Source organism: Pristiophorus japonicus, chromosome 11, assembly GCF_044704955.1.
Source record: "Pristiophorus japonicus isolate sPriJap1 chromosome 11, sPriJap1.hap1, whole genome shotgun sequence".
Classification (NCBI taxonomy): domain Eukaryota; kingdom Metazoa; phylum Chordata; class Chondrichthyes; family Pristiophoridae; genus Pristiophorus; species Pristiophorus japonicus.
This window is the reverse complement of record NC_091987.1, coordinates 102874210-102901516: the sequence shown is the minus strand read 5'-3', so window position 1 is coordinate 102901516 and position 27307 is coordinate 102874210. Positions and strand designations below refer to the sequence as shown.

The window sequence follows — 27307 nt, the reverse complement described above, 5'->3', positions numbered from 1 at the left end:
TAGCTATATTCTTAAATGAACAAAGCAAAGTCAGGGAATCTACAACCAGAACAGTAAAATAGAGCAATGCATTCACAACTACATATTAGAAGTGTCTAAAATCTTACTTTGTTCAGAAGATTGACACTGGATTTTCGGTGTTCCATTGTCTATTACTGGCTTTTAAATAGTGCTTGTTGTAAAATTATTCTTGGTGTTGACATTTAGGCCCAGAAATTGGCCTCCTTTGCGCCTCCTGTTATCGCCTCTGGGTGGGCGATAACGGACCCCAACCACTTATCAACCAGGCACGGCAAGATGATCAACTCCCGCTAACATCGACGGGAGGTTTGCAGCGGCAGTAAAATGTTGCGTCCCGATCTCCTTCGCCCAGAGGTGATGACGTCTGCCATGCACACTGCCCCGATCGTGCCCAGACCCGAACTTTGGTTCTGCCCACTGCAGCATCGCCAAGCGAAAACACCAGCAGCTGCAGGAGACGTTGATCGGGAGGCCGGGTGCTTCGGGGGCAGAAGTTAAAGGGGAGGTGGCCGAGGCAAGTACAATATTAAGTACAATATTTCAAAAATGGTGCTTTTCAATTTTTGTTTTGATTCCTCTTCGGTCGCCATTGACCAGCCCGGCACTCTGCTGGAGTGCATGCGGCTGATGGCAGCCACGATCTGGCCCCGTCGGGTACCAGCTCACTGGTCCCAATGCACACCTGCAGCAATGGCCCTTCCCTTTAAGGGAGGGAAGATGGTGCGGAGCGCGGTAGCACTGCACAGCCCATTCTGCAACACTGCATAACTACCGCCCCGCCTGCGTCCTGTAGCGCTCTGGGAAGGAAGTGGAGTGCTCGATTTAGCAGGCGGGGTGGCAGTGGGAATGAGAATCAGGATAAACGGGTCCTTTTCAGAATGGCAGGCAGTGACTAGTGGAGTGCCGCAGGGCTCAGTGCTGTGACCCCAGCTCTTTACAATTTATATTAACGATTTCGATGAAGGTATTGAGTCTAATATCTCCAAGTTTGCAGATGACACTAAACTGGGTGGCGGTGTGAGCTGTGAGGAGGACGCCAAGAGGCTGCAGGATGACTTGGACTGGTTAGGTGAGTGGGCAAATACATGGCAGATGCAGTATAATGTGGATAAATGTGAGGTTATCCATTTTGGGGGCAAAAACATGAAGGCAGAATATTATCTGAATGGCAGATTAGGAAAAGGGGAGGTGCAACGACGCCTGGGTGTCATGGTTCATCAGTCACTGAAAGTGGGCATGCAGGTACAGCAGATGGTGAAGGCGGCAAATGGTATGTCGGCCTTCATAGCTAGGGGATTTGAGTATAGGAGCAGGGAGGTTTTGCTGCAGTTGTACAGGGCCTTAGTGAGGCCTCACCTGGAATATTGTGTTCAGTTTTGGTCTCCTAATCTGAGGAAGGATGTTCTTGCTATTGAGGGAGTGCAGCGAAGGTTCACCAGACTGATTCCATGGATGGTTGGACTGTCATATGAGGAGAGATTGGATCAACTGGGCCTCTATTCACTGGAGTTTAAAAGGATGAGAGGGGATCTCATAAAAACGTATGAGATTCTGACGGGCCTGAACAGGTTAGATGCGGGAAGAATGTTCCCGATGTTGGGGAAGTCCAGAACCAGGGGACATAGTCTTAGGATAAGAGGTAGGCCATTTAGGACTGAGTTGAGGAGAAACTTCTTCACACAAAGAGTTGTTAAACTATGAAATTCCCTGCCAGAGAGTTGTTGATGCCAGTTCATTGGATATATTCAAGAGGGAGTTAGATATGGCCCTTACGGCTAAGGGGATCAAGGGGTATGGAGAGAAAGCAGGAAAGGGGTACTGAGGGAATGATCAGCCATGATCTTATTGAATGGCAGTGCAGGCTCGAGGGTCTGAATGGCCTACTCCTGCACCTATTTTCTATGTTTCTATGCTCCATTTCCTTCCTGTAGCACATACACTGAATTTTTAATAAGCTGAAAAACATTAGCTTCTACTACTAATTTTTTCAACTTTCAAAAGCTAGCACCCCAAATTTCTTCCCCTTTATTTGATGAATTTCCCTTTGATTTTACAGCATTCCTATTTTTCCATCTCACCCATGTTTCTGGCATATTTGTTTTGTGCGATTCTGTACATTTTCTTCTAAATATTCTTACTTTACTCTTTTGAAATTATTCTTCACAAGTGTTCTGCATATTGATCTGTGCCAAGAGTTCAATTGCTATTTCGGGTCACATTACTGGAGTTATCTACATGATCGTAATGACTTTTACTGCTAATATTATGGACCTCAAGGCTGCAGCTATGCAGACAACCCTTGAAAGACCTTAATATTTCAATGTTTTTTTCACATTGTTAATGTGTCGTTTCTTTAAAAAATTAGACTCTTTACAGTAAAATCTGTATTACAACTGATACTTATCCTGTTGCAACTTACCAAGAAACAGGATTTTATTTTTTCTGATTTTCCTAAATATATTAGCAACTAGTTCACTACTTGTCTTCTATACATATATTTCCACATTTTGATATCCATAAGATCAATCTCAACATCAGTCTTAAAATTCCTATGCTTCTTGCTGCATAAGTGACATTGGATATTTCACTTTCCAAAAAAGTCATTGTATGTGGGTCCGTTATATATAGTATTTGAGAATCCCAGCATCAGCTATATCCTGTTACAATAGCAATAGTTTCTTGTACACAAGTACAGGGTATTATGCATTTGACCTTCAAGGACTTCAGATTTCCACTCGTGGTTAGAGAATATTTCCTCCAGTCCTTCAGGGAACAGCCTTAAACTTCAGATAGAAAGCTTTTTTGAAGCAAGTGATTAAGAACATAACATAAGAAATAGGAGCAGTAGGAGGCCATTTGGCCCCTCGAACCTGCTCTGCCTTTCAATATCATGGCTGATCTGATCTTGGGCTCAGCTCCACTTCTCCGCCCGCTCCCCATAACCCCTTCACACTCCCTTATCATTCAAAAATCTGTCTCTCTCCACCTTAAATATATTCAATGACCCAGCCTCCACAGCTCTCAGGGAGCAGAGAATTCCACAAATTTACAACCCTCAGAAGAAATTCCTCCTCATCTCAGTTCTAAATGGGCGACTCCTTATTTTTAAACTATACTCCAGGTTCCCCCCCCCCCCCCTCGCTACATCTACCTTGTCGAGCCCCCTCAGTCAGTTTCTTATGTTTCAATAGATCACCTCTTCTGAATTCCAATGAGTATAGGCGCAACCTGCTCAACCTTTCTTCATAAGTCAACCCCTTCATCTCGGGAATCAACCAAGTGAACCTTCTCTGAACTGCCTCCAATGTAAGTATATCCCTCCTCAAATAAGGAGACCAAAACTGTACGCAGTACTCCAGGTGTGGTCTCACCAATACCCTGTACAGTTGTAGCAGGACTTCCCTGCTATTATACTCCATCCTCCTTGCAATAAAGGGCAACACTCCATTTGCCTCCTTAATTACTTGCTGTACCTGCATACTAACTTTTTGTGTTTCATGCACAATTGCAGCATTTTGTAATCTCTCTCCATTTAAATAATAATTTGCTTTTTTATTTTTCCTGCCGAAGTGGATAACCTCACACTTTCCCACATTATACTCCATCAGCCAAACGTTTATCCACTCACTTAGCCTGTCCCTATCCCTTTGCAGATTATGTGTGTCCTCCTCACAACTTGCTTTCCCGCCCATCTTTGTATCATCAACAAATTTGGCTACATTACACTCGGTCCCTTCATCCAAGTCATTAATATAAATTGTAAATAGTTGAGGCCCCAGCACCGATCCTTGTGGCACCCCACTAGTTGCTTTTTGTCAACCATTTATCCCAAGACTCTGTTTTCTGTTAGCTAGCCAATCTTCTGTCCATGCTAATATATGACCCTCAACCCCGTGAGCCCTTATCTTGTGCAGCAATCTTTTATGTGGCACCTTATCGAATGCCTTCTGGAAATCCAAATACACCACATCCATTGGTCCCTCCTTATCCATCCTGCTCGTTACATCCTCAAAGAACTCCAGAAAATTTGTCAAAATGATCTCCCTTTCAGAAAACCATGCTGACTCTGCTTGACTGCATTATGATTTTCTAAATGTCCTGCAACCGCTTCCTTAATAATGGACTCCATCATTTTCCCCAAAGACAGGTGTTAAGCTAACTGGTCTATAGTTTCCTGCTTTCTATCGCCCTCCTTTTTTTAAATAGGGGTGTTAATTTACAGTTTTCCAATCTGCTGGGACCTCTGCAGACTCCAGGAAATTTTGCTAGATTGCAACCAATGCATCCACTATTTCTGCAGCCACTTATTTTAAGACTCTAGGATGCAGGCCATTACGTCCAATGGACTTGTCCACCTTTAGTTCCATTATTTTACCAAGTACTACTACTTTAGTGATAGTGATTGTATTCATTCCCCCCCTCCCTATAGCCCTTGATTATCCACTATTGGAATGTTTTTAGAGTCTTCTACCGTGAAGACCCATATGAAATATTTGTTCAAAGTCTCTGCGATTTCTCTGTTCTCCATTATCAATTCCCCAGTCTCATCCTCGAGGGGACCAATATTTACTTTAGCTACTCTCTTCCTTTTTATATACCTGCAGAAGCTCTTACTATTTTTTTTAATATTTCTTTCTAGTTTACTCTCAATCCATCTTCTCTCTATTATTATTTTTTTGGTCATCCTTTGCTGGTTTTAAAAAATTTCCCAATCCTTTGGTCTCCTACTAATCTTGGCTACATTGTATGCCTTTGTTTTTAAATTTGATACCATCCTTTACTTCCTTAATTAGCCATGGATGGTTCTCCCTTCTCTTAAAAGTCTTTCCTTCACACCGGAATATATTTTTGTTGAGAGTTATGAAATATCTCCTTAAATGTCTGCCACTGCTCATCAACTATCTTACACTTTAATCTATTTTCCAGGGATATAGTCAAAAGATGACATTATTTCAGTTGACACACTTGGAACTTGACTCATACAGTTCCACTCCTTCCTAGGCACCTGCAAACTGATGAATAAAGCCCAATAAAAGGGAAAACTCACTCTATAGCCATCACAATATAGCAAACATACCACATGCTTGCAGTGTTACGTAATATTTGTTGTATGCAATTGCTGCAGCCAATTTTGAATTACATTCCAAAGCTTTGCTGCAAGTGCTAAAATTTGGGAGATATTCATAGGGCCCATTTCTCATGAAACCACTGCTGATTTACACTTGACAAGACTCCCAACTGATCAAACTCACATCCATTCATGTCACCCTTCACATGAAGTGAATATAGTATTGCAGAATGTTATTGAAAGTGGAAAGGAAAGTTAGCATTCAAAAGACTTGATCAACAATTCAACGAGTGTTACTTACCATTCCACAAGACATTTCTGATCAAACTCCTTGGGCAATAAAATACAGCATGGAAAATTGTTCTATGTGCATACTGGTCCAGGAACCCTACTCAACATAGTCTGGAATTTTGCAGGAAATCAACTTTTACCATAATACTGCAATATTGGTTTTCTACCACTAGAGGCTCTTGATGAGCTACTCAAATTGTAGAGTTCACTTGTGACAGAAAATACTGAAGTAGGTACAAAATCTATGGACTTTTAAACAACTTGCTGGTACAGTTCCTCTCAAACAATGAGCCAACTGCATAAAAATTACCAAACTATAAGATTTCCATCCTAACCTTTACACTCGGCAATTAATGCCAAGGGTTCCATGATTCAAATCCAGCTGAGTCAATTGAGGACTTCAAACATGTAACTGATAATTCAATTTGCATTGTTATGGAACGGAACAAAGCAGTTACTTGTTTGACCAGGATATGGCTTATATTTTCAAACAAACATGACATCATTAACCTTTTCATAAGTCATCAGGTTGTCCACAGAAACGCTAGCTACATCACTTCCTTTGTACCACAGGAATCACTACTCTCAAAAATGTAAAACAATCTAAGTTTCCTCCATCTCTAAATTTTAGTTTTATGTTAGTCAGCAGGTTGGTGCACTAACACCATTCTTAAAATACAACACATTGCCGCCACCATCCCCACCCCCCCCCAAAAAAAACACTCCATAAGAGTTCTCTATCTCAGCTAGACCTCCTGGAGAAGTGCCTAGCTTCCCAGAAACGAGCTGGGGGTGGGGGAAAAAAGAGTGGAAGCATCAGCCCAAATCACATTTGTACACCACTAGCAGTCAGTTCAATAGCAAAAATGTTCACTGCATGGGTACAGATTACCTTCCACCCACCCCCCCAAAAAAAAAATCATGCTGGGTCTGAAAAGCTTTAAGGAAACCAAAAATTGGGGTAGAGAGCAGCTCAATAGTGCGGATGGAATTTAAAGAAAGAAAAAGTCCAGAAAAGTTTATAGAAAATGAGTTTAGAAATCGTGCTGGTCAATATTCGTTCACACCCCACTTGGACCTTGAGCAATTCCTTGGTTGAAAAAGGGTGAAGGGGTTAAAGAAAATCTGATGTCACCACTCCCAACAATCACTTGAAATATCAAACCCATTACTTAACAAATTTCATAAATTGGACACAAACATTTCATGGGGTTAGTTTTCTTGGGGGAATCTCAAGGTTTGAAGCAAGCAAAATTGTCATCACATGACAAAACATCAGATCTAGGGAGGGCACCCTTGACACAGTTAGATCCTCTTGGAAGAAAGTTTGCATAAAGAAATATTCCAATGAAGATTTTGAGCTCCTCGGTGGCAAATGCATTCCATCACACAAGTGCATTTATTAGAAAAGAGGGATTTTAACCAAAAAAAATTCGAGATACTTAAGAACACATGATCCCTCTCCCTTAAGGGGGGGGGGGGGGGGGGGGGGAAACAACTTATTCGAGTCAGGCGACCGGACCCACCTTCCCACCAATAGTTCTCAGAAACATTTCTGTAGGTCTCTTCCATGGTGCAGTGGCGCTGGCCGGCGGCCGGCTGCTGGTGGAAGGAGGCGATGACAGCGCGCCGCTGCTCCCCGGCGGCGGCCAGCAGCACCTCGGTGTAACTGGTGGCCCCCCGCTCCAGCCGCTTGCGGTACAGGGTCCCGTCTATTACTTCGTACCCGGAGGAGGAGGCCGAGCACGACGACGACCAGTCGCCCGAGGCGGCGATCTTCCTTCCAGATTGTTCCTCTTCGTCGTCATCGTCGTCCTTCTCCTCACCGGCGATTCCCTCCGAGCCGGGGAAGCACGGCTCATCCCCGTCCTTTAAATACCGGCTGACGACCTCGTACGTGCCGCTGTCGCCGGCCATTTTCCAGGCCCCTATTTTCTTCTTTTTTAAATAAATAAATTAAGTTTTTTTTTCCCTCCTCCTCCTTCTTTGGTGTGTTTTTTTAAAATATATATATATATATATATATATATAGTTTTTTAAAATCTTTCTCCTTAGAGTTACTAATGTCGCCGGTCACTCCCTATCTCTCTCTTTTATATTTAACTTGCTCAATACCTCCCTCACTGGCCAAAAGCCTCCGAGACAACTCGGCTTTTTTTTTCCCCCACTGCCGTGCCGCCGACTCCTTTATATAACCTCGCAATCAACCGAGCTTGCTGGTTGGCGGCCAATCGCGCCTTTCCCAGGCGACGATTGGACGGTCCGAGGTAGATACACATTTCGATTGGTTGCGATGTGGGGCGAAGGGGGCGGGGCGTGGCTGGGTATCAATGACAAGCGTCATTTCATCAGCAAGCTCGGTTGGCCGAGCACTCGCCTCCTGCTATTTCGGAGAGATGCAACGCGCCACGCGCCAGCAAGAAGTCAAGTAGACTTGAGTCTTCAGTGCATGGTCAACACTAAATTAAAGGAAAAGTTTGCAATTGCTCTTTTTGTTTGTTCTTGCATCCCCCTCTCCCTCCTCCACCACACAAAAACATCTATACTTTTTGTTTTGCTTTCTGCCAACGTAATGAAACCCCAAAAAAGCGAAGCAGGTTTGCAGAAGAGCTTTCAAAAGAAACATTTAAGTCATCCGCTGTTTAATCAGAAAGGAGGAGAGGCTCCTGTATCAAAAGGACCGTTACTGGGAGAGAGCTTACAGATAAATACGAGGGAGGGGAGCAAACGAATCGTTTTCAAAGTGACAGGAGAAATTGAGGCTGATGAGCGGATGTTTCCAGAAGGAAAGGTTGTTTTTAGCTGACTTGCTCATTGCCAAATAAACGTGACTGTTCAAACTGAGGAAAAGCTTAAATGAAGACGATAAACGCACATGCAACGGAAATATAATGCTTTAAAGATAACCAGAGAACATTAGTCATGTAATAAAAACAGAAATGCTGAAAATTATACAGCAGATCCGTCAGCCGCTGGAAAAAGATGGTTTAGCCTTCCGAATACAGTCCCTTTGTCAAACGAATGTAGATTAAAATAAAGATGAGTGACACACTAGTTTGGCATCCTTCACCTATTTGAAGAAGCAAGGACTTGCATTTATATAGCGCCTTTCACAATCTCAGGATTTCCTAAAGTACTTTAAAGCCAATGAAGTACTTTTGAAGTGTAGTCACTATGGTAATGTAGGAAACGTGTGAGCCAATTTGCACAGCAACCTCCCATAAACAGCAATGTGATTATGACCAGATAATCTGTTTATCTAGTGATGTTTGTTGAGGGATTCGTTTTGGCTAGGACACGGAGGATAACTCTCCTGCTCTTCTTCGAAATAGTAGTTGGAATTTTTTACGTCCACCTGGGAAAGCAGACGGTGCCTCGGTTTAATGTCTCATCTACTAGACGCCACCTCCGACAGTGCAGCATTCCCTCAGTACTGGACTAGATTTGTGTGCTCAAATCTTTGGAGTGGGACTTCAGTGCTACCAACTGAGCCCATGGCTGCTACTGTTTAACATTCTGTACTGGGAAAGGTAACATGTTAGTAAATGAATAACAAATATTCCTAAAAGAACAGCCCTTAATTTGAAAAGCAGTGTATTTTTTATGACCCAAATAAATTACACAATCTAAATGTTCAATCTTCCCACCTTGAAGAGGAAAAGCACTCCATATCAACCAACATAATCTGTTATAATATCTTATTATCAAGGCAGTTATACAAAATACTCATCTCTAGTACATTAGATCTAGATCTAGATCTAGCAGCTCAAAACTGGGCATCGATGAGGCGCTGTGGGTCATCAGCAAAGGCAGAATTGTTTTCCACCACAATCAGTAACCTCATGGCATGGCATATTCCTCACTCTACCATTAGCATCAAGCCAGCATTCAATGAGAAGTGTACAATAGCATGCCATCGAGGCAGCATTTGATTGAGTGTAGCGTCAAGAAGCCGCAGTAAAATTGAGGTCAATGGGAATCAGGGAGGAAACTCTCCATTAAGCTGGAGTCATAACCAGAACAAAGGAAGATGGTTGTGGATGTTGGAAGCCAATCGTCTCAGCCCACGGACATCGATGCAGGAGTTCCACATGCCAGCATCCTAGGCCCAACCATCTTCAGCTGCTTCATCAATGACCTTTCCTCTATTTTAAGGTCAGAAGTGGGGATGATTGCACAGTGTTCAGTTCCATTCACAACTCCTCAGATAATGAACTCCTCAGTCCATGCCCGCATGCAGAAAGACCCAGACAACTTTCAGGCTTGTGCCGTTAAGTGGCAAGTAGTATTCATGCTACACAAGTGCCAGACAATGACCATCTCCAACAAGACAAAGTCTAACCACCTCCCCTTGACATTCAATGAAATTATCATGGTCAAATCTCCCACCATCAACATCCCAGGGGTCACCATTGACCAGAAACTTAACTGGATTAGCCACATAAATATGGTAGCTACAAGAGCAGGTCAGAGGCTGGTATTCTGCAGCGAGTGACTCACCTCCTGACTCCCTAATGCCTTTCCACCATCTGCAAGGCACAAGTCAGGAGTGTGATGGAATACTCTCCACTTGCCAGGATGAGTGCAGTTCTAACAACAGTCAAGAAGCTCAACTCCATCCAGGACAAAGCAGTCCACTTAATTAGCACTCCATCCAACACTTTAAACATTAACTCCCTCCACCATCGGTACACCGTGTATGCAGTAAGTACGATCTACAAGATGCATTGCAGCAACTTGCCAAGGTTTCTTTGACAGCATATCCGAAATCCATGACCTCTACACCTAGAAGGACAAGGGCAAGAGGTGCATGGGAACACAACTAGCTCCAAGTACCCCTCCAAGTTACACACGATTCTGATTTGGAAATATATTGCTACTGTGGGAGTACCATCACCATACAGGCTGCAGCGGTTCAAGCAGGTGGATCACCACTACTTTCTCAAGGGATATTAGGGATAGAAACATAGAAATTTACAGCGCAGAAGAAGGCCTGTTCGGCCCATCGTGTCCATGGTGGCTGACAAAGAGCCACACGGCCCTCAGTCAGCAGCCTTGAAGGTTACATATAAACCTATGAACAATGAACAATGGCGGACAGGTAAAGAGCATCCAGCCCAACCAATCCACCCTCCACAACTGCGATACTTTATGTATCACAACATTTTATACTCCACCTCACCCGGAGCCATACAAGTTCTGGGAGAAGCAAAAAAACAGATAAAATCCCAGACCAATTGGGGGAAAAAAATCTGGGGAAATTCCTCTGACCCAGCCAGGTGATCAAAACTAGTTCAGGAGATCACTCTGGCCATATTAGATTCCCTGAAGTATTTACCATCGTATCTGCACCAGCCAACATGAGGTTATCCAGTCTAATTCCACTTACCCGCTCTAGGTTACGGCACCTCAAGCCCATCCAAGTGGTGAAGGTTTCTGCCTCTACCTCCTTTCCAGGCAATGAATTCCAGACTCCCACAACCCTCTGCGTGAAGAAGTTTCGCCTCAAATCCCCTCTGAACCTCCCACCAACCACCTTAAACCTATGCCCCCTCGTAATTCACTGTTCCACCAAGAGAAATAGGCCATTGCTATCCACTATGTCCAGGCCCCTCAAAATTTTATACACCTCAATAGGTCTCCTCTCAGCCTCCTCTGTTCCAATGAGAACAAACCCAGCCTATCCAATCTGTCCTCATAGCTAAGATTCTCCATTACAGGCAGCATCCTTGTAAATCTCCACTGCACCTTCTCCATTGCAATCACGTCCTTCCTATAATACGGCGACCAGAACTGCACACAGTATTCCATCTGTGACCTAACCAGAGTATTATACAATTTAAGCATAATCTCCCTGCTCTTGTATTCTATGCCTTAGCCAATAAAGGCAAGCATTCCGTATACCTTCTTAACCACCTTATCCACCTGGGCCTGCTACTTTCAGGGATCTGTGGACAAACACTCCAAGGTCCCTTTTGTAAGGTTATAAATCTTTAGAAAAGCACAGAAAGAGACCATGAACTAAAATAATTGATTAATACAAGCTTTTGGAATTTAAAACAAGCTTTTGGAATTAAATTGGACAATGGGAGCAAAAAGGCGCAAGTTTTAGGGCAGGTGGTGACTCACCCCAATTAAGGACATTCTGTGATCATGAACCAAAAACTGACTTTATGCATAACAATTGAGTTGTTACATGAGTCCCTGAACTTGATTGGCCAAGATGGGGAAAAACAAGCTCACTGGAGACTGCAAGAAGACCGGACAACAAAGGACTCACCACAGGTGCATATTTTGGGGAAACGAGATGTTAAGATGGGGAGTCATCTTGAGTCTCGCAGATTCCATGTGCAAACTGGGAACAGTCAAGTCCATTATTGCAGTCAATCAATCAGGATCACCACAAAACAACGTATTGATGCAAACACATTATCAGATGGCGGGAGATCAGTCAAAACATGGATATAAATATGCGAGCTAGAAGCAGCTCAGGAGAAGAAGTAGAAGGACACATGCATGCAGAGAAGGACAGCCAGAAAAAGAAGGGTACACTACAGGTACACGTACACCTACCACCAGTCGTCCATCATCGTTCGACGTGGAAATGGAAGCGTATTACCGAAGCAAGGTACGGAACATGTACGGAAGGAACAGCACTGCAGAGAACGGCCAAAAGAATAACCAACCGCCCACGGAACCAATGATCATGAACTTACAATAGCTACAATCAGGAAGGGTAATTGTATGTCTTCAGTCGATTTCTCTTTGAAGTCTAGTTCTGTAGTTTTGGTTAGTTTTTCTGCGTAATAAAACTGACACTGGGTTAAGCATAACTTTTGTGCCACACATTGTCCTTTTCCCCTATAAGTTCTGAGGTCAAAGAATCAGGGTAGAGCGTAAAACATATACACGCCCTACAGAATTGGCGACCGCAGAAGGACCTCGGCATTGGGAATAGGATCACGGACACAAAACCAGGGCAAGAATCCATAGGGAAGCTTGATTAAGTCTAAGGTTGGCTAAGATAGTCGAAAGGAACTTCTCAAGGGCGACTAGGGCAGCCAGGAGAGAAACAGTTTCTGACAGGCAGAAGTAATCTCGGGCTGACTAGGGTAGCCACCGAGAAAAGAAGTCGCAGATTGTCTGCACGGGGGTCTGAGAAAGACCAAAAGGATCTTCTCAAGGGCAGCTAGGGCAACCAGCAGAGGAATGAAACAGTCTTGGGTAGGCTTGAGTAATCCCAGCTTGACTAGGGTAGCCACCGTGAAAGTTGCAGGTAGTCTGCGAAGGGGTCTCAGGGAGATCCAAGTAATCTCAAGGGCAACTAGGGTAGCCGAAGAGCTCCGGCTGACTAGGGCAGCCACTGGGAGAAGTAGTCATGGGTAGTCTGTGAAAAGGGGTCTCAGGGGGGCCAGGGATAATCTCACGGATGGACGGGGCAGCCAGAGGAAGGAAACAGTCTTGGATAGGCTGGAGTAATCCCGATTGACTGGGGTAGTCATCGAGAGAAGTCAAAAAGTATTCGCGGGTAGTCTGAGAAACAGGGGTCTCAGGGAGGCCAAGGGTGATATCAAGGGTGACATCAAGTGTGATCTCAAGGGCGACTAAGGGACCAGGAGAGAAACCGTCTCTGACAGGCCAGAGTCATCGCGGGTCGAATAGGGTAGCCAAAGAGAGAAGCCTGAGTAACAGGAACCGCAGGTCACTATGAGGTGGTCTCAGGGGAGACCAAGGTAGTCGGGAAAATTTCTCAGCCAGGGGCACTGGAAATGGACTCACCACAACAAAACATGGTAGAGCCCGCAGCTAAGAACAGTCGTAGGAAGTCCATGGAGGCTAAGATAGCTGCATATATATATGCAACAAATTGGACATTTCAGAGCCATGGGCATGGGAAATGCTGCACTCTAGGGATCCGCAGGAAAAAGCGGCAGAGTGGACAGTCAGTAGTAACCACAAAGGATCAAAAGAAAAGTTTATTTGGCTCACAGGGACAACTGTTCAGGGAAAGGGTAGGAAAGCTGAAGGAGGAGAATAAAGGGTTAAAGGGCAAGGTAGTCAGTTTCGAGAAAGAAAGGCAGGAACAAGGTATGAAGGAAGAAACGGCGCGGAATCACTTAGAATATTTACAGTGCCAAGTGACTGAGTGTAAAAAGCAGCAGCAAACCTACCACGAGCAAAGTGAAAGACAATTCGAAAAAGCCTAAGAGGCAGAGGAACAGCTCAGGAAAATCAAGATAGCCTACCAGGTAGCGCAGAAACAGGGTTACGAGAAGGCAGATCACGGACCTTGTAAGGAAAAGATCCGCCAGCTAACGGCAGAGTTAAACGGGGCCAAAGGGATGGTTTGCCTCCTGGCACACGGAACAGAAGAGAAAGGCTGGGATTCAGAGGGGAAAGAGTCAGTCAATGGACCCGAGTAGAGCGAGAATCGGCCGGCTCCCGAGGCACTGGGACCCCCGAAACCAATGTGTCCTTTGAGACACCAGAAATTCGTCCCACCCCCACCAAATGGTGAACCGGCTCAATTACAGAGCGACTATGTGATTCCATACACACTGCTTCAGCTGCAGGAGATGCTGACAGGTGTAGTAAAGTTAAAGCAAGGAGGAGATGCCTCTGTTCATTTTGCTAATTTAGAGCATACAGGGAGTATAAATAACTGCAGCGAGGAGGAGAAAGTGAAGCTAACACTGCTCTCGCTGGAAGGAAAGCTTTATCAGAGCTTGTCGTAAGCCACCAAGTTAGGTGGAGGAACCCCACAGGGCTTAAAGGAGGAAATCATGGCAGCGCTAGGGTACAGTCAGGATAGTCCGTTCTGGCAGGTAGCACAGATGAAGCAGCAAGTAAACAAATCACCTGATACGTTTGCAGAAGACTGTGACCGACTTTTTTAAGGGCCACTGGAGGAAATCGGATACGGACAGACTTAATAGGGGAACCCAGAAACCATTGGCTGAGAACCGTAATGGCTAACAGTTTGCCACGGCTCAGAGCAAAGGTTGAAGCATGGTTTGACCCAGACGATCTCTAGAATACAGAGGCAGGATTGCTGAGAAAATTAATGCTTGCTTTTAAGTCCAGGCAAGGGGAGGAGAAGAAACTAAAAGGAAAGGTGCACGAAGTAAAAGGAGAGGTTAGGCAAAAGAAAGAATGGAGACAGGAGTGGGATAATGCGGGTCAATCTAAAGGCAAATGTTTTAACTGTGGGAGATTGGGACACTGGAGCAAGGATTGTAGGCTCTCAAAAGGAGGGAAGCTAGGAGACAAGGGTGCTGGGGCAAAAAAAGGCCAGGAGAAGGTCCTGGACAGATTTTAATGGCCACATTACAGCAGGTTATAGGCACGGGTGGAGGAAAGCTGGACGCAGCAGTGGGAGAAAAGCGATCCAATGCGTCGGCATCCCCGCTATGACGTTGCACCCAGCCAGAATACCTGTGTCCGCTCATATATGATGAGTGGGGTAGGCCATGTGTGGATGTGAAGATGGAAACAGTTAGGGGAAAGTATCTAGTAGATATAGGAACCTCTAGCATGGTTGTCCACTCACCAAATCCTACACTGGTGGGTTTTACGGCTAATGGGCAGGCTTGGGCAGAGTCAAAACCCTTAACCATAGAGTTAGGATCTTGTTATGTATGTAAACCTGTAAATACCATGTCTAACCGCCAGAGGGCTTATCCCCTGTAGTTCCAAGGGAGCACCTGTATATAAGGAGGCCTCACAGACTGGAGAGGCACTCTAAAATCTGTAATAAAGGACTACGATTACACCTTACTTTGAGCTTGCAATATCTAGTCTGACTCTTTATTCAAGACATAACAACTGGCGATGAGATACAAATGATGAACCCCACCGCAACAATAGAGAGAACCGTGGGCATCCTGGAGAAATTTTTGGAGGGAGATGATTGGGAAACCTTCGTGGAGTGACTCGACCAATACTTCGTGGTCAACGAGCTGGAAGGAGCAGCAAATGTTGCCAAACGAAGGGCGATCCTACTTACTGTTTATGGGGCACCAACATATGGCCTCATGGAAAAGCCATAGCAATAGCCCAGGCGTTTATCGGCACCAGTGACAATATCAAACAAATTTCTCAGCACACGAGTGCTGCTGCAAGTATTGTGAAAAAAGTAATGTTATTTTCTAATTGAAATGTAGAGTCCACCATTAAGGGTGGTGAATACAAGGCCATTAACACCTTGTTGGTGCTGTGGGGATGCCTCTTCAAAGGATACGTTTGCAAGGGCTGTGGAACAATGGGATACCACCAATGTATGTGCAGGCGAGCTGCAAACCCTGCAAATCCTGCAAACCACATGTTGCAGAGGAGGACAGATCAATGGTGGATCATGACGAACCAGAGCCTCAGACCGAGGAGGCAGAGGCATATGGGGTGCACACATTTATCACAAAGTATCCCCCGATAATGCTGACGGTTGAATTAAATGAATTCCCGGTGTCCATGGAGCTGGACACAGGCGCAAGCCAGTCCATAATGAGCAAAAAGACTTTCGATAAATTGTGGTGCAGCAAGGCCTCAAGGCCAGTCCTGATTCCCATTCATAGTAAACTGAGAACGTACACAAAGGAACTGATTCCTTTAATCGGCAGTGCTACCATAAAGATCTCCTACAATGAAGCGGTGCACAAGTTACCACTCTGGGTGGTACCGGGTGATGGCCCCACGCTGTTCAGCAGGAGCTGGCTGCGAAAGATATGCTGGAACTGGGACGACATCCGTCGACGACACCTCATGTGCCCAGGTACTAAATAAGTTACCTTCGCTGTTCGAACCAGGCATCAGGAAGTTCCAAGGAGCAAAAGTGCAGATCCATTTGATTCCGGGGGCGCAATCCATCCATCACAAGGCGAGAGCGGTACCTTACATGATGAGAGAGAGGGTGGAGATTGAACTAGACAGGTTGCAACGAGAAGGCATCATTTTGCCGATCGAATTCAATGAGTGGGCCAGTCCGATTGTGCCAGTCCTCAAGGGAGAAGGCACCATCAGAACCTGTGGTGATTATAAAGTAACTATCAATCGTTTCTCACTGTAGGATCAATACCTGCTACCTGTTATGTATTGTCCAGGTACATTAAATGTATAGTTACAATGGTGCACCACAGGGGGCGTTGTGGTGGGAGACCCAAAAGTACCTGCAAGACAGAGTATAAAAGGCTGCTCACCACACCTGAGAGGCACTCTGGAGTTACACAATAAAGGACCAAGGTCACAGCTGTTACTACAACACCATACTGTGTGGAGTCAGTGATTTGAGTGCTACATACATCACAAATTGGCGACGATGGCACGGACGAGCTTCATGCAACCATGGCTACTTTGGGCTCGCTAAAGGATTTTACAGTGGGTAATGACTGGGAGGCCTTTACGGAAAGGCTCGAATACTACTTTATAGCAAACGACCAGACAGGGGACATGAACGCACTGAGAGAGAAGCGTAAGGCGATATTGCTATCCAGTTGTGGCGATGAGGTTTACCGTCTCATCAGGGATTTGCTGGTACCCTCAAGCGCCAATGAGAAGTCATATGAGCAGCTGATTGAACTCATTCGTGACCAACTGAAACCGAAGGAGAGCATCATCACGGCCAGGCACAAATTCTACCACCACTGCAGACCTGAGGGCCAGGATGTCACCAAATATGCTGTGGACATCAGGAGACTCACGGCGCCGTGCAACTTTGGCACACACCTTGACGATGCGTTGCGAGACGTCTTTGTTATGGAGATTGGCCATGAGGGTCTCCTTCACAAGTTGCTATCCACTGAACCTATAGTCAGCCTGCAGCAAGCCATCAACATCAGCCGGGCATTTATGACCTCAACTTGCAGCACCAAGCAGATGATCCACACAGTCTCGAACCCGGCAGGCACTGTCCACAGGATAGCGCCCGTCACGGACAAAACTGCAGAACGTGGCTCTGCCGAGGGCAGCGAGCACGGACCTCAGGGTCCTGGAACTCAGAGTCCGCTGAGAGGGGCTAATCGAGTAGCACCATGCTGGTGCTGCGGAGGAAGCCATGGGGCTCACCGGTGCAGGTTTGCGGAGTATACATGCAATAACTGCCACACGAAAGGCCACCTTCAGCATATGTGCAAAAGAAACACGACTCACCATGTGGCTGAGGAGATGGTAGATGATCCGCTATCCAGCGAGGAGCAGGTAGCAGAAGATGATGCGTTTGGACTGTATACTTGTACCGACAATTCGACCCCAGTGATTATGGAAGTCAAGATTAACGGAGTCCCAGTGAGTATGGAAGTGGACACGGGGTTGGGTCAATCGCTGATGAGTAAGAAAACTTTTGATATAAACTGTGGATCAACCCAGCTGCACGACCCAAGCTGGTCCCGGTCACGGCGAAGCTGCGTACCTACACCAAGGAACTGATACCTGTTCTTGGCAGAGCGGATGTGCAGGTATCTCACGGTGGCGAGACGCACGGTTTACCTTTGTGGATCATTGCAGGCGATGGGCCGACGCTACTCGGCAGGAGATGGATGGGAAAGGTCTGTGGGAGCTGGGAAGATTTAACTCCTCCACAGACCGCTGTCCCCCGTGTTCACAAGTAGCAGCGCCGACCGAGTTGGAGAAGAAAGAAGGGCTTCGACGGGCTGCTCCAGCAGGCACCGTCGACCCGCAGGCAGAGGCCGGTACCGGAGGACGTGTGTGTGTGTGGCGGCTCCCGGGCAAAAAGGTCAGCTGCGTGGGGTGCTCCAGAGGATGCAGCGGTGCGGGGGCCGGTGCTTTGTGGCTTCTGGGTGCGGTCGAAGTGTGGTGGATCCCGAGAGAGAGTCAAGAGCGAGCCGTTAAGCAGCAACAGGCTCGAGTCCAGCAGGGAAAACAACAAGCAAACCAACCTCGCAAAAGGGTCCGGAGAAGGAAAGCTGTTCATCGGTGGTCTCAATCTCGACACAGATGAGCAGGCCCTGGAAGAAGTGCTCTCCAAGTACGAGCAGGTCTCCGAGGTGCAAGTGTTCAAGGACAGGGACACCCAAGCGTCCCGTGGTTTCGGCTTCAGCACAGCGAGCTCAAGATGGTGGTGAGCCACGTGGCAGCATAGTTCTGCAGAGAAAGGCAAGCAGAGCACCTAAAATGGCGGCACCCAGTGGAAGCCTCGTGGGAAAAACAAGATGGCATCTTAAAAGGTAAATGTACCCGGGAGTCTTAAAGGGGCCTTACACCATTGGCGGTCCCCACAAAGAGACTTTTGTAAGGGCAAGAGTGAGTCAAAATGATTACTGTGATTTGTATGATGACATGATTTATGACGAGTTAATATTTTGATGCTAAAATGATTACTGTGGTTAAAATGATTGATATGATTGGTGAAAAGAGTTAATATCACAATGCACAAGTAAAAGGGTTAACGGATCTGTGACTAACATGACTAATGGATTAATGCGATTTCCGATTTAATGTGATTCATGCAATGGTTCAGCGGCTGCAGATGAGCTGCAAAGGCAACTATTTGCTGAGAACTGAGGCAACGCACTAGTTGCGATACCCTGTCTCAGCGCAGCCCATTACCTCGGGCAAAAAGTGGCAGTATGCTGCCACCATACCTCACCCAGTGGAGCTGGGATTAAATAACTTCAGTGTACCTGCAACCTTTTGATATAACTCTTCAATGCATCTATATGTACCATACAAATGTACTGTCTATGTGTACCTGCTTTCTATTGGAGGTTATGTTTGTGTTCTTCATCACCCATGCAAGGACTGCAAATACCACATGCTTGCACTGGATTGCAAGCATAATCTCTACATGGGGGGAGGGAAATGTGCTTTTGGAACTGGGGGGCCGGGGGAGTGAGATGTTATGTATTGTCCAGGTACATTAAATGTATAGTTACAATGGTGCACCACAGGGGGCGCTGTGGTGAGAGACCCGAAAGTATCTGCAAGACAGAGTATAAAAGGCTGCTCACCACACCTGAGAGGCACTCTGGAGTTACACAATAAAGGACCAAGGTCACAGCAGTTACTACAACACCTAATACTGTGTGGAGTCAATGATTTGAGTGCTACATACATCACACGACCGAAGGCAGACAACCTATTTGCGATGCTGGCGGGAGGGAAAACGTTCATGAAGTTGGACTTGACCTCGGCCTACATGATGCAGGAGCTGGAGGAGTCATCGAAAGGCCTCACCTGCATCAATACGCACTAAGGGCTCTTCATTTACAACAAATGCCCGTTTGGGATTCGATCGGCCGCAGCGATATTCCAGAGCAACATGGAAAGCTTGCTGAAGTCAGTCCCGCGCACTGTGGTCTTCCAGGATGACATCTTGGTTACAGGTTGGGACACCGTCGAGCACCTGCAGAACCTGGAGGAGGTCCTTAGTCGGCTTAATCGTGAGGGGCTCAGGCTAAAATGCTCGAAGTGCATTTTCCTCGCACCTGAAGTGGAGTTCCTGGGGAAAAGAATCGCGGCGCATGGCATCAGGCCCACCGATTCAAAGACGGAGGCAATCAAGAACGCAACGGGACCACAGAATGTGACGGAGCTGTGGTCGTTTCTAGGACTTCTGAACTATTTTGGGAACTTCTTCCCGGGTCTCAGCACATTGTTAGAACCCCTGCACTCTTTACTGTGTAAAGGACAGGAATGGGTATTGGGTAAAAGCCAAGAAAATACTGTTGAGAAAGCTAGGAAGCTGTTATGTTCAAACAAATTGCTTGTGTTGTATAATCCATGTAAACATTTGGTACTAGCATGTGATGCATTGTCGTACGGGGTTGGGTGTGTATTGCAATAAGCTAATGAATTTGGGAAATTGCAACCGGTTGCTTATGCATCCAGAAGTCTGTCTAAGGCTGAGAGGGTGTCATATATCTTACATTATTATATATAACTGTATCCTAACATGCTATACATGACTGTAATAAGATATGACCTGTAACCACCAGCATACCTTACCACCAGGGGTACACTTGCAAGAGACAGGTATATAAGGACAGGTCTCAAGCAAGTGCAGCATTCCAGAGCTGTGAAATAAAGGTGTAGGTCCACAGTGACCTTGACTTCACTACATTCCTCGTGTGAATCTGTACTGAGGGGACAGGACTTTACAGTGGCGACGAGTTACGGGATTACAGAATCCACAGAATGGCAAACAACGGATCAGATGAAAAGTACAATGCGGGAGACAATTGGGAGGATTTTATAGAAAGGCTCCAGCAAAGCTTTGTAACCAAAGACTGGTTAGGCAACGATAAGGCAGACAAGAGAAGAGCCCATCTCTTGACCAGCTGTGGCTCGAAAACATACGCTTTAATGAAGGATCTGTTGGCACCGAGAAACCAGCAAGCAAGTCGTTTGAAGAATTGAGCACACTGGTAAGAGACCACCTGAAGCCAGTGAGCAAGCTACATATGGCCAGACACAGGTTCTACAACTACAGACGCTGTGTGGGCCAGAGCATACCCGACTTCGTGGCGGAACTTCGGAGGTTGGCTAGTTTATGTGAGTTCTCCGATGAACTGAGGAGAGAAATGCTGAGAGACGTTTTCATTGAAGGAATAGGCCACGCAGGCATATTCCGAAAGCTCATAGAGACCAAGAACCTGACCTTAGAGGCAGCAGCACTGGTTGCACAGATATTCTTGGTAGGGGAAGAAGAAACAAAGTTGATTTACAATGCAGGTACGACAACTAACGAAATATCGGAAGAAGAAGTTCACAACACTAAACAAGCTGCTACCCACACACACAGACAAAACCGAGAGAATAGGTTCTCGACAGCAGGCAGAAGCCATCAAAGGCCACAGGAACGGCCGTTCACACCTCATCAACCCACAATGCGAGCAATCAACTACAAACTGAGAGAAGCTCAAGAGAGATCAGCCAGACGCAGCTCATTCTTTGGAAACACTTTGAACAATGGAACAGGTCTGTGCTGGAGGTGTGGGGGTGGGCACTCGTCAAGGGGATGTCGATTTCAGCAGGCTGTTTGCAGAAATTGTGAATATACAGGGCATTTGGCCCGCATGTGCAAAAAAACAGCAGCTCGGCTGGTATACGAATCGGATGGGTCGGAAAGCGGACCAGAACATGGTGGGGACAGTACCCGGGACACCGGTGTACAGCGGGTCAACACAATCAATGGCCGCTGCTCCGACAACAGGACACCTCCTATAATGATGAGGGTCCTACTCAACGGGATATCTGTCAACATGGAGCTGGATACGGGAGCGAGTCAATCTCTCATGGGCGCTCAACAATTTGAACAACTGTGGCCGCATAAAAGAGACAGACCAAAACTCACAAGGGTCGACACCAAACTAAGGACCTATACCAAAGAAATCGTACCAGTCCTCGGCAGCGCCATGCTCTCTGTCACACACAAAGGGACAGTGAACCGACTTCCCCTGTGGATTGTCCCCGGAGACCCCCCAGCACTGCTGGGGAGAAGCTGGCTGGCAAAACTAAACTGGAAATGGAATGATGTCCATGCCATGTCATGAGAGGAACGGACCTCCTGCTCAACAGTTATAAAGTGATTTGAACATTTCTTTCAGCCAGGTGTGGGCACTTTCAAAGGGGCCAAAGTCAAAATCTACATCACACAGGATGCTAGACTGGTCCATCACAAGGCCAGAGCTGTACCCTATGTGATGAGGGAAAAGATTGAACATGAACTAGACAGGCTTCTGCGGGAGGGCATTATATCACCTGTGGAATTTAGCGACTGGGCAAGTCCCATCGTCCCAGTCATGAAGCCTGATGGATCCGTACGAATTTGTGGGGACTACAAATCTATCATAAACCGAGTCTCCCGACAGGACCAGTACCCGCTGCCCAGGGCGGAGGACTTATTTGCCACATTGGCTGGAGGTAAACTTTTCTCAAAATTAGACCTCACATCTGCGTATATGACGCAAGAATTGGCCGAGGAATCCAAGCTACACACCACCATCAACACACATCGAGGCCTTTTCATGTACAATCAATGCCCATTCGGCATCAGGTCGGCAGCTGCCATATTCCAGCGCAACATGGAGAGTCTGCTCAAGTCCATCCCGGGGACGGTTGTATTTCAAGACGACATACTTATCATGGGTAGGGACACCGACTCCCATCTCCGTAATTTGGAGGAAGTACTAAAGCGGTTGAATCGGGTAGGCCTACGAGTCAAGAAACCCAAGTGCCTGTTTCTCGCACCCAAGGTTGAATTTTTGGGCAGAAGGATTGCCGCTGATTGAATCCGCCCAACAGAGTCCAAAACAGAAGCAATTCGCCTGGCACCCAGGCCCCGGAATGTCTCAGAACTGCGCGCCTTTCTCCGGCTACTCAATTACTTTGGGAACTTTATGCAGAACTTAAGAACGCTGCTGGAGCCTCTCCATGTGCTACTCAGGAAGGGGTGCGATTGGTTTTGGGGGGACGCCCAGGAATGTGCCTTCAATAAGGCACGCAACCTTCTGTGTTCCAACAGTGTTTTGACTTTCTTTGACCCAGGTAAAAAGCTAGTTCTCACATGTGATGCTTCAGCATATGGGGTCGGGGGCGTTTTGCAACATGTCAATAGTGCGGGCAAATTACAACCCATAGCTTATGCCTCCAGGTCACTTTCGCGGGCAGAGCGCGGGTACGGAATGGTAGAGAAGGAGGCGCTCGCGTGCGTGTACGGTGTCAAAAAGATGCACCAATACCTTTTCGGGGCCAAGTTCTCGTTAGAAACCGACCACAAGCCCCTCACGTCCCTCCTATCTGAGAGCAAGGCAATAAACGGCGACGCCTCGGCGCGAATTCATGGGCAGTCATGCTGGCGTCCTACGACTATACCATAAGGCACAGACCAGGCTCAGACAACTGTGCCGACGCGCCCAACAGGCTACCCCTGGCGACCACGGAAGGGTCTGACGAACAGGACTGTGAGATAGTCATGGCAATCAATGCCTTTGAGTCCACAGGTTTGCCCATGACAGCTCGCCAAATCAGAGCCTGGACGGCCAGCGACCCCACGTTATCCTTAGTAAAAAGATGTGTCCTAACCGGTGACTGGGCAGAGGCTCGCGATGCCTGCCCCGAAGAATTAAAACCCTTTCACAAGCGCATGCATGAGCTATCACTACAAGCAGACTGCCTGATATGGGGCAGCCGAGTAGTCATGCCTCTGCGAGGCAGAGAGGCATTTGTCCGGGAGCTCCACCGCGAGCACCCGGGGTTCATTCTCATGAAGGCCATAGCCAGATCCCACGTCTGTTGGCCTGGTATTGACGCGAACTTGGAGCTCTGCGTCCGAAGGTGCACCATTTGTGCTCAACTCAGCAGTGCCCCCAGGGAGGCTTCACTGAGCCCCTGGCCCTGGCCTACCAAACCGTGGTCGCGAGTGCACGAAGACTATGCGGGCCCATTCATGGCCAAAATGTTCCTCGTAGTTGTAGAATCATTTCAAAGTGGATCAACTGCACCATTTTAAACTCGAGCACAACCTCCACCACTGTGGAGAGCCTCGCAAGCATGTTTGCAATGCACGGAATCCATGACATATTGATCAGTACAATGGTCCGTGCTTCATCAGCGCAGAATTCCAAGACTTTATAATTGACCATGGCATAAATCACGTCAAGACGGCACCGTTCAAGCCGGCCTCCAACGGCCAGGTGGAGAAAGCAGTGCAAATCATTGAACAAGGCATGCTTAAAATCCAAGGTCCCACGCTGCAGGGTCGCCTGTCGCGACTGCTGCTGGCATACAGATCTCGTCCGCACTCACTGACTGGGATCCCCCCCACGCAACTGTTGATGAAAAGGACTTTAAAAACAAGGCTCTCATTAATCCTCCCAGACATGCACGAAATCGTTGAGGCAAAGCGCTGTAAGCTGACTGAGTACCATGACAGAAATTCGAGGGGGAGATGGAATGAGATAGGGGACAAAGTGTTTGTACTAAACTATGGCAGGGGTCCCAAATGGCTTGCAGGGACAGTAACAGGCAAGGAAGGAAACAGGCTACTGGTAGCACAAATGGACAATGGCAAAACCTGCCGGAGGAATGTAGACCAAGTCAAAAGCAGATTTACCAACAACTCTGCGGAACCAACGGCAGACTACAATGTGGAACTCGCACCACACCTGGTGGACAGACAGAGGGAACAACCTGAGGAAAGGGCAATCCCAACAGACAGCCCAGGCGAGTCAACAACAATCACACCAATTGAAACAGACAGCCCAGGCGAGATACCAGCAACCACACCCAAAGAAAAACAGACACCAAGGCAAACAACTGAACCACAACTCAGACGCTCCACACGAGAGCGTAGACCACCTGAGAGACTGAACCTATAAAGACAATAAGACCTTGGGGGAGGGTGATGTCATATATCTTACATTATTATATATAACTGTATCCTAACATGCTATACATGACTGTAATAAGATATGACCTGTAACCACCAGCATACTTTACCACCAGGGGTGCACTTGCAAGAGACAGGTATATAAGGACAGGTCTCAGGCAAGTGCAGCATTCCAGAGCTGTGAAATAAAAGGTGCAGTTCCAGAGTGACCTTGACTTCACTATATGCCTCCTGTGAATCTGTACTGAGGGGACAGGACTTTACAGAGGGCCTACAGTATGATGGAAAAAGAAACGTTAGCGTGTGTTTACGGGGTAAAAAAAATGCATCAATATCTGTTCGGGCTCAAATTTGAATTGGAAACCGACCATAAGCCGCTTATATCCCTCTTTTCTGAAAGCAAAGGGATAAATACGAATGCATCAGCCCGCATCCAGAGATGGGCGCTCATGTTTTCCGCATGCAACTATACCATCTGCCATAGGCCAGGCACAGAAAACTGTGCCGATGCTCTCAGTAGGCTGCCATTGCCCACCACAGGGGTGGAGATGGCACAGCCCGCAGATTGAGTCATGGTAATGGAAGCATTCAAGAGTGAGCAATCACCTGTTACCACCCAACAGATTTTAACCTAGACGAGGCAGGATCCTTTACTGTCCTTAGTAAAAAACTGTGTGCTCCATGGGAGTTGGTCTCGTGTCCCATTTGAGATGCAGGAGGAAATAAAGCTGTACCAGGGGCGCAAAGATGAAATGTCTATACAGGCAGACTGCCTCCTATGGGGTAATCGGGTAGTGGTGCCAAAAAAGGGCAGGGACACTTTCATCAGTGATCTCCACAGCACCCACCCAGGCATTGTAATGATGAAAGCGATTGCCAGATCCCACCTGAGTGGCCCGGTATCGATGCAGACTTGGAGTCCTGCATGCACAAATGTAACACATGTTCACAGTTAAGCAATGCACCCAGGGAGGCGCCACTAAGTTTATGGTCCTGGCCCTCCAAACTGTGGTCCAGGGTTCATGTTAACTATGCAGGCCCATTCTTGGGAAAAATGTTCTTAGTGGTTTTAGATGCGTACTCCAAATGGATTGTAATATGTCCTTACTATACAGTACAAATGCACACGAGGCCCATACTAGAGAGAAGGTCACTCTGTGACCAGTAACCTTTATTTTCCAGCACTGAAGTGATGAAGGTGGGTGGAGCTTCCCCTTTTACACCTGAAAGTCCAGGTTAGGCGTGTCTCCCACAAGTTCACCACCTAGTGGTCAGTGTTCTCATGGTGTACAACTTAGATCAGTTTATACATGGATTACAATGACAGTTGAATACATGACATCACCTCACCCCCAAAGTCTTATTGGGAGCACAGATTGAGTCTCTCTGGTGGTTTACGCTCCCTTGTAGAGCGCCAGAGTTGGGGCTCCGGTTGTTGGGCGCTGGCCTGAGTGTCTGCTGTTTGCAGTGCCTCAGGCCTGTCCAGACTGCCCACAGTGACTGGGCTCTCCTCCACTTGGTTCCAGTGTTCGGTCACCTGTGGTGGAGTGAACTCTACATCATGTTCTTCCTCGCTTCTTCTATGGGGTTGCTGAACCTCCTTTTTGTTTGATCCACGTGTTTGCGGCAGATTTGTCCATTGGTAAGTTTCACTACCAGAATCCTATTCCCCTCTTTAACAATCACAGTGCCTGCGAGCCATTTGGGCCCTGCAGCGTAGTTGAGGACAAAGACAGGGTCAAAGACAGGGTCATCAATACATCACACCCTCGCATTCCCGTCATGGTAGTCATATTGTGACCAGCGCCTGCTCTCAACAATTTCTTTCATGGTGGGGTGTATGAGGGATAACCTGGTTTTGAGATGTCCTTTTCATTAGCAGCTCTGCAGGTGGAAGCCCTGTGAGCAAGTGTGGTCGGGATCTATTGGCCAACAGGAGGTGTGATAAGCAGCTTTGTAGGGAACCCCCTTGGATTCTGAGCATCCCCTGTTTGATTATCTGCACTGCTCGTTCCGCCTGGCCATTTGAGGCCGGCTTGAATGGTGCCGTTCTGACATGGTTGATACCATTTCCTGCTATGAAGTCCTGGAACTCAATGCTTGTAAAGCACGGGCCATTGTCGCTGACCAAGACATCCGGTAGACCGTGGGCGGAGAACATTGCCCATAGACTTTCTACTGTGGCAGAGGATGTGCTTGAATTTAAAATGGCACACTCAATCCATTTGGAGTAGGCGTCTACTACAATCAAAAACATTTTTCCCATGAAAGGACCTGCATAGTCCACACGGATGCGTGACCATGGCTTGGCGGGCCAGGACCAGGGGCTAAGGGGGGCTTCCCTGGGCGCATTGCCCAGCTGGGCACATGTGTTGCACCTGCGAACACAAAGTTCCAGGTCTGCATCTATCCCTGGCCACCAAACGTATGACCTGGCAATTGCCTTCATCATCATAATGCCCGGGTGCTCATTGTGGAGTTCTCAGATGAACGCCTCTCTGCTCATCTGGGGCATGACTACTCGGTTTCCCCATAGTTGGCAATCGGCCTGAATCGAGAGTTCATCCTTGCACCTGTGAAATGGTTTA

General features: G+C 46.9%; 1 protein-coding gene across 1 annotated transcript in view; it reads right to left on the bottom strand.

Annotated features, from left to right (window-relative positions):
• Window positions 1–7523, bottom strand: part of LOC139276205 (uncharacterized) — a 35321-nt gene extending 27798 nt beyond the window's left edge. The window contains exon 1 of the mRNA XM_070893831.1: window positions 6907–7523. Coding sequence (XP_070749932.1) covers window positions 6907–7297 — 391 coding nt within the window. The 5' untranslated portion in view covers window positions 7298–7523. The remainder of the gene's footprint in view (window positions 1–6906) is intronic.
• Window positions 7524–27307: the final 19784 nt, after the last annotated feature.